General features: G+C 51.7%; 2 protein-coding genes across 2 annotated transcripts in view; one reads left to right on the top strand and one right to left on the bottom strand.

The window, feature by feature from the left end:
- Positions 1 to 3,665: 3,665 nt before the first annotated feature.
- On the top strand, positions 3,666 to 4,569 carry NEUTE1DRAFT_117300 (uncharacterized protein; the record flags this gene model as incomplete). Its single annotated transcript, XM_009853675.1, has 2 exons — positions 3,666 to 3,966; positions 4,083 to 4,569. 2 exons carry the CDS (start codon positions 3,849 to 3,851, stop codon positions 4,268 to 4,270), a joined length of 306 nt encoding a protein of 101 aa, XP_009851977.1.
- Positions 4,570 to 4,685: 116 nt separating this feature from the next.
- NEUTE1DRAFT_64865 (uncharacterized protein) overlaps positions 4,686 to 7,366 on the bottom strand; it is a gene marked incomplete at both ends in the record, with an annotated part of 6,124 nt that continues 3,443 nt past the window's right edge. Inside the window, one exon of the mRNA XM_009853674.1 lies at positions 4,686 to 7,288. Within this exon, the coding sequence (XP_009851976.1) occupies positions 5,078 to 7,288 (2,211 nt within the window). The remainder of the gene's footprint in view (positions 7,289 to 7,366) is intronic.

The following is a 7,366-nucleotide window of genomic DNA, read 5'->3' as shown; positions in this document are numbered from 1 at the left end:
AGCTTTCTCGTCGGCATGTCATTCTCTCCATCATCCCCCATGGGCCACGGAATGGCCCTGGGATAGGGAAGTACATATGTACGTCGACATGATTTTAGTATCTTTTGTTTCTGTTTCTCCCCTCTTTACTTACCACCTCAAACCCTTCCATATTCCTTCCGCATGCAGAATCAACCGTTCGCAATCCACTTTTTCTCAACTTTCGGGCCTTTTGTCCAAAACTGAGCTTTCCAAATCTTTAACTTTAGCCTTTCACTCTGGATCTGGGGGTTCCAGTAACCTGGCAAACTTCGCTCGCTTGGGTTAATCAATCAATCAATCAATCAATCAAATCAGGATCATCAAAAACCCCGCTACCCGGTCCTTGTCTAAACCTTACTTACGTGCCTGGGCCCGCAGTGCCATTTTCCCATCTCCGATCTCATTTCCGTAAATTTGTTTTTTTTTTCTGGGGAAAAGTCGCTCGCAATTAGAAATCTTTGATTTCTGGATGGGATCCCGAAAGAGAGATTTGCAAAGAAAAACCGGAGAAAACTTCCTCATTGGGTGTTTGTTGGTACTTTAAGTGTAGAGAGGGATTGTCAACTTTCCTTTTGATTCTCTTACACCAGCAGCATCCGTCGTGACAACAACAACATACGCCCGACGCCCGGCCAGCATGGCATCTGTCGTCAACATAGTATGCTACTTTTACGGTACACTACACTATGGCAGACTACCTGCCTGCGTGACTTTCAAGAGGTTTTAAAGTGCTTCAGTTGCATATCTCATTTTGGACTTCTCGGTACTACTGCTTGAATCTATCTGCCCTTTTGTCGCTGATCAAGTGCTCAAACTACATGCCGTATTCCCTCTCTCTTTCTCGTTCTCGTCTCGTCTCATCTCGTCGTGTTGTCGGCTTCCAGCTTCTTTCCGGGAAGCGACGAAATGGAGCCTCAATTCACAGTGTACACAGTACTATAACCTGGGCGCTGTGGGGAAAACTGAATCCAAGCGCGGGCGGACCGCGACGGCGGCTATGCTTGTCTTGTTTCTGCTGCACTGTACAGCTGTTCAATACTGTACCGTTCCGTTATTTTGCTAGTGTAGGTACACTACATGATTAAAGTATGTACACTACATACAAGTGTACATTTGTGGAGGATGCGAGATTTTCATGTTTTTACAATTCAACGTTTTTTGTGGGAGTCTGGCTGGGCCTTTCGTTCGCTGCGGGCCTGCGGCGGGCTGCGCCTAGACGAAAACCGGTTTTCTGATGCTTTTCATTTCCCAGTTCCTGGCGAACAACAAGTCGAAGGTTCTCTGGCACCAACGTTCGGCCAATGCGGCTTTTTATGATTCGCTCATGTATGATGGGCCTCTCCAGTTGGCTTCTCTGGCGTTTCTAAAATTGTTCTTTTCACATATCATTGGGTACACGTGTAAAATTTTGCGAATTGACGAGGATCCGTCATGTTGGCTGCCGCTTTCCCCGTAGCCGATAATAAGGACGAGACCGGACAGGCGGAGCGGAGCGGATCGGTTCCCTCCACTTCCCCATGCCTCCCGCAGTGTTTCGGCAATGTGCCATGCGGATGCGGATGTTGCAGTCTCCGGGCTGCCGGTATTCAAATTCCGGGACGGCCCTATGAGGCCACGGCACCTCGAGCCCCGATGTTGCGGTACTGCACTGTGCGGTATCGCCGGTGCGGAGTTCAAGCTGGAAGGCTGAAATACGCATCCGCCGTCGGGTTATACAGTATATGCCTACCTTTACCGTCATAAAGGCGTACTCCCGTCCGGGGATACACGAGTTTCTTGTCATCTTAGCGATTCAAAGTCCACGTTGCTTTCGGCACACAAGGCCCTTCTTCGAAGTCACCTTATGCGTACGCATATAGTTGAGCCATGGATGGAGGATGACACTTCCCTCCAAGCCCCAAGGAACCAAATGGACAAACAAGAATCTGTCATCTTCCCGCATGTTTAACCTCTTCGCGGTATCGATCTTCGGGCTCCCCGACTCGTCTACAGATTGTCCTAAAACGTATGCCGACACTCTCTGGTCTGGCCGCGGTACCAACTGGAGGGCTTTCGAGTTGATCCGCTACCGAGTCTAGGGTACCCGTGTGCCAAAGAGTGTCAGAGCACGAGATGTGTGCCCAAGTGTTTTGTAGGACCTTCTTCGAGTTTTTGACACTCGAATGCTTCGGCAACAACCGACCGAACCATTCCAAACGAAGGTAATGGCCTTACTTGTCCGTAGGTAGCACTACGAAAACTCGATGAAAATGGGAGCAACAAGGACGTTTGCCGGACGTCTTCTTTCTGGATTTGTCTTCTTGTAGCTTGGACGCATTTGGTTACCCAGAGAGATAGTGTTCCCTCACTCGCCCCGGAGATCCGGTTACGCCGATGGCCTGGGAGGAGTACGAGATGCTAGATCTGTAAGACCCTGAGATGAACCATGAAGCCCAAGATCCCCCTCGATGGATAAGTAGGTCTGGTAGGGTGGTATGAGCAGCTAGTTTCGGTCGGCCCGCCTCTGCCGTCCGTTACTTCAGCCCTAGAGCCCGCAATGATGCCTCTCCAGTCCCCGAACCGGAGGCTAGCTTGGATCGGATCGGAAGCTAGAGGATGGATGATCGGATGGGCCCGCGGGTCCCGAAAAGCACCTCTCCTAATTTTGCATATTATATGCTTATGGTTATGCAATGCACTGCCAATGCTCAAGAAGTGTCAGCTCAGATATGCTCAAATGCAAACGTCAGGTATCTTTCCGATCGTCTCTTCTCCTCTGGGTCAGAAGTCGCATTCGAGGGAGTCCACTACTCTGACGCTGACAGTGTGAGAGAATTGCCCATCCTTTTGCTTATTGTAGGGCTGTTGACCAGGTCATGGCACTTGAGAGGTATGACGTCGGTGTCTACAAAGTTGACAGGGACAGACTGTCGTGAACAGACAAGTCTGGCGTTGAAGGGGTTAGTTGCTCTTGGAACAAATGTTGGTGATGGAGTTCCAGCGACCTGAATCAAATAGTCTCCAGACATGACTCCTCTGAACATCGTCACTCCAGAACCTGTTGACCAAGGCTCAACAAGTCGAACTTGGCTTGATGTTATTGCTGGTGGATAGGGGGACTATCACCTCAGCGTGGATATGGATCCACTTTTGTCTCTGCTTGGAACAGGAACAACGTCAGAGCTTTCGGTTTGATGTATTCCTGAGAATGGATGAACGTGTGGATGCGCGATTGATTGGAATTTTGATGTCATCGGTTGGCCAAAGGATTGAGGTATCAATGTGAGCTTCTCGCGAGGGTACAGAGCAGTGTTTGAAAAGGCAATCTCTTGGGGGAGGAGCAACAAAGACAACTTAAGAAAAGCTATAGCTTCCTGCTCGCAAAAAACTATGCAAATCATTTGAAATCGCATCTCCAGTCAAGGCACATTCCTTTCAAGTTGTCCCTGACGAAGCGGGATTTGCACGTGTAAAGAACGGGGCTCCCTCCAGTATTGGCAGAGGTGCTGGTCGTTCTTGTTGCAAACATCACGATCATCCGTTGTCCCGGAGGTGTAATGACGTCATGGCAGACCGCGAGCTGCCATCTCTGTACCTGCTTCAAGGCAGCTACTACCGAGTGCCCCTCCTCATCCTTTGATCAGACAGCCATTCCTTCCTTTAATAAGAGCTTCCCTTCGTGCCTCTCTCGCTATCTCAGCCTATCTTCTTTCTACTATCAGCCACCCTCCATTACCATCCATCCAAACCAACCAATCGAAGGAACCCAATTCCTCCCCCCTCAACTTACACACAAACAACTTGAACACAAACAACAACAATAACAACAACCACAAACCACTTTCAAAATGTTCGCCCGCATCTCCACCGCTTCCGCTCTCACTGCCCGTCAGACCCTCGTCGCCGCTCCCGCGCGGAGGACCATTGCCTCTACCGCCAGCCTGAAGCTCAAGGAGTCGTCTAACAGTATGTGTCTCTCTCTCCCTCCTAACCGCCCCCCTCCTCCCTATCACAAATAAACCTTAACCCCCTAATTATGTATCCCACATATAAACTAACGCTTACATTTACAACAACAACAGCCGACCCCGACCCCCAAGCCTACGAGAAGCACAAGCAGGAATCCCTCCAGAAGCAGAAGGAGGGCAAGGGTCAATGGAAGCCCGAGCTTGCCTCCAACAGCGAGGAGAACGTCAAGGCCGACCGCCTGTCGGACGCCGAGTTTGCCGAGGCCAGCAAGCGTGAGCTGGAGAAGCATACCAAGAACTGAAGGGAGGCCCAGTCAAAGGGAACTGAATTTTCTTTCGAAAGCATGAGAAGGAGTATGATGAGCTCATGAGGTTTTCTTTTTTCGGGTTAATTTCTTAATTTTTTTCTTTTTGTCCTTTGTTAGTTGCGAAGCAACTCTTGCATTTTCAGCCATCAATGGGAGGATGATGAGAGGATAACACTACAATTGCATTACGGTAGTGTTTGGGATGAGGATCATTCAGGGAGATAGACACTGGCCATCTTTGCATGCGTGGATATGATGGTTCATGTGTTATCAAATTGAAGAGGATTTGAAACAACGTCATTGTTCAAGGAATATTTATTCTGTGAATGATTGAATGTGCGGAGACGACATCAAAAATCAGGTTCGAGGGGACTGCATGTAAACATCACCGAGACTTGATGCGTCAGGGATTACAGTACGAGTTTTGTACCTGCAGACATGCTGCCCAATATGATCATACAATGTACAATGAAGCAAAGAGAAGAGGAGGTAACCAGCAACCAACAAAAAAAGCAACCGTGATACTAGCTGAACAATGATTGCTATCGACTTTTAATCCTTCCCTCCTCATCCTCGGACAAGAAAATCGGCTCACCAAAAGAACCCCCCGTTCATTCATAAACAAACCCAAGACTCGAATAACATATAGTAAACAACATTTCTCATCATTCCTCGAGCCATCCAATCCTCAAGCCACTTTACACGATCTTCCCTTCGTTTACAAGACAATAAACGCTTACGGGGAACATAGTCCCGAATTGCCTTGGTAAATTTCCCCTGTTAATCCCCTCTCACATCTCTTTATGAACCCCTGGGCCTACCCCTTCCTCTCCCCCTCCCCCTAATCCCACCTCTGCCCCTAGACACAACCCCAACCCCACCTCCTCGCCCCCTACTCGCAAAGCTCTGGCGAACACTCTCCTTCCTAGCCGGAATATCCTCGTCATCCGAGTCCGAGTCCGAGCTCGGCTCGTCTTCGGAGCCCGTACCACTTGCCACGCTTCCACTCCGCTCTGACTGAGATCTCTGAGAAGGCGAACGGGATCCCGAGTAGCTGCCACCGTAATCAGACTCTTCATCTTCGGTGTCCATGAGCCTGACGACGGTAGGGCCTGCGGGCTTCGGTGGGGGAGGAGGTGGTGAAGGCGATCGAACAGGTGATGGTGAAGGGGAGGGAGAGATGCGGGTGACAGATGGAGCGGCAGCGGTGGAGGGCGCGCGACTTGGGGGTTCGGACGAGGCGCTGACACTCGGACTGCGTTCTGGGGACTTGCTAGGTGAAGCCTCGTCACGAGGAGGACTGATGCGGACGGATGCCTGGGACGCGGAGCGTCGAGCTGGTGGTTCTGGAGACTTCTTGTTCTCCATCTCCTTTTCAGGCTCGGCCTCCGGTTCAGACTCGGAGTGATGAGATTCCTCTTCGGCAGGCTGCACAGTGTGGCGAGTCGCTGACGTGGTCCTGGTCCTGGTCGTCCTGGGTGATTCACGAACAGGAAGGGAGGTCTCCTTCTCAGCATCCCGTGCAGCCCTTCCAGAACCCGCAGGAGAGGCACTCTTCTCGACCGAGTCGACTGGCTTGGCGATGACCTTTCCGGGCGTTCCTCCGGTGCTCTTACGCTCGCCGATCTTGAATTTCTTGCCCTTGAGTTTCATACGCTCAGCCAAAGACAGCATGGGTGCCTTCGTAGTGACCTCAACCACGACCTTCTTCACGCCATTCTTGGGTGGGCGGCCTCTCCTCTTAGGAGCTTGAGGAGCATCGGCATCGCGCTCGACGACCTCGCCGTTCTCGTCAAATCCATCAAGCTCTTGGGCGAGTTGAGCATCAATATCCTCATCATCATTTTCTTCACCAGATTTATGACCACTGTCCGCGGGTTCCTTTGCTGCCAGTGATGCGCGTGGGGGACGCCCGCGTCTCCGAGTGGGTTCTGGTGCCTCGTGCGATTCCTCATCTTCAGTGTGGTGAGCTTCAGATTTCCGTGGCCGACCGGGAGGACGTCCTCGCTTCTTATGCGGCCCACGTAGCTTTGGCGGCCCAGTCGGAGCAGCAGCGGCACGAGTCGATCCGAGTTCCTGAGAGGCTTCATTGCTATGGTTACCTCCGGCGCCGGTAATGGCAAGAACGGCGGCAGAAGCAAGATCCAAGGGATCCTTAGGACCAGTCGGTCCTTCGATACTCTGCACGACACTGGCTGGTGCTGCAGCTGCCCGGTATTCAGGTCTCTGCGAGCGAGGGATGAGAATGTCGTTGAATTCTTCTTCGTTATCCTCATCAACTCTATAAGATACCTTGGGCCTTGCATGTCGAAGGGTGGGTACGTTGGGCGAGTACATGCGGGCTTGACGAGACTCCTCAGCTGCCTCATCTGCAGGTTGGGCGTTTGCAGGTTGCGAGGCGCCAGCCTGGGCAGATCCATCTCTAATATCACCGCCAACATCCGTCATCGTCTGATCAAAGAGCGCCGGGTCCATGTTCTCGAGAGCGTCGTCTTGACCGTCCCGCGTGTCTGGGGGCTGGGAGGTCTTGTCAAGCTTGGGCTTCTTCCGATGGTGAGAGCGAGGTGCAGCAAAATCAGGATCGTCATCTTCGGCGTGGCGGGCCCTGCGCTTAGCCAACCGAAGCTGCTTTTTCAAATACTCAGGCATCAATTCCGGTTCTTCGTCAACAACATAATTTTCGGCCGTAGGTCTTTGATAAGGGTCGAACAGGATCTTGTCCGGACTATCGTCATCCTGCTGGTAATAACCCATACCAAGCATGCGCTCCTGGCCGAACATGGACGGATCAGGGTAAGCGGACTGATCGTGATCCTCGGGAGCAACCGACATATCTGCAACCTCGGCGGGACCTGCTGGTTGGGCGACGTTGGGCTGGTCGGCAGATGCACCAGTCATTTCAACATCCGGTCTCTCCTGGCCCTCACCCAAGCCGTCGGCAATGGATTGTTGCAAAGCGTCATCCATGTTTTCAGCTCCCGTTGCCTGCTCACCGCTCGGTAGGGCGGGCACCTGGATGTGTACGTCTGCGTTCTTGGCCTTCTCGGCTTCGGCCTGTTGCTGTAGCTTTTGAATCTATTGCTCTGAACG

This window comes from Neurospora tetrasperma, assembly GCF_000213175.1.
Source record: "Neurospora tetrasperma FGSC 2508 unplaced genomic scaffold NEUTE1scaffold_4, whole genome shotgun sequence".
Classification (NCBI taxonomy): Eukaryota; Fungi; Ascomycota; class Sordariomycetes; order Sordariales; family Sordariaceae; genus Neurospora; species Neurospora tetrasperma.
Note: the sequence above shows the minus strand (reverse complement) of the source record. Positions and strands in the feature narration are given on the sequence as shown.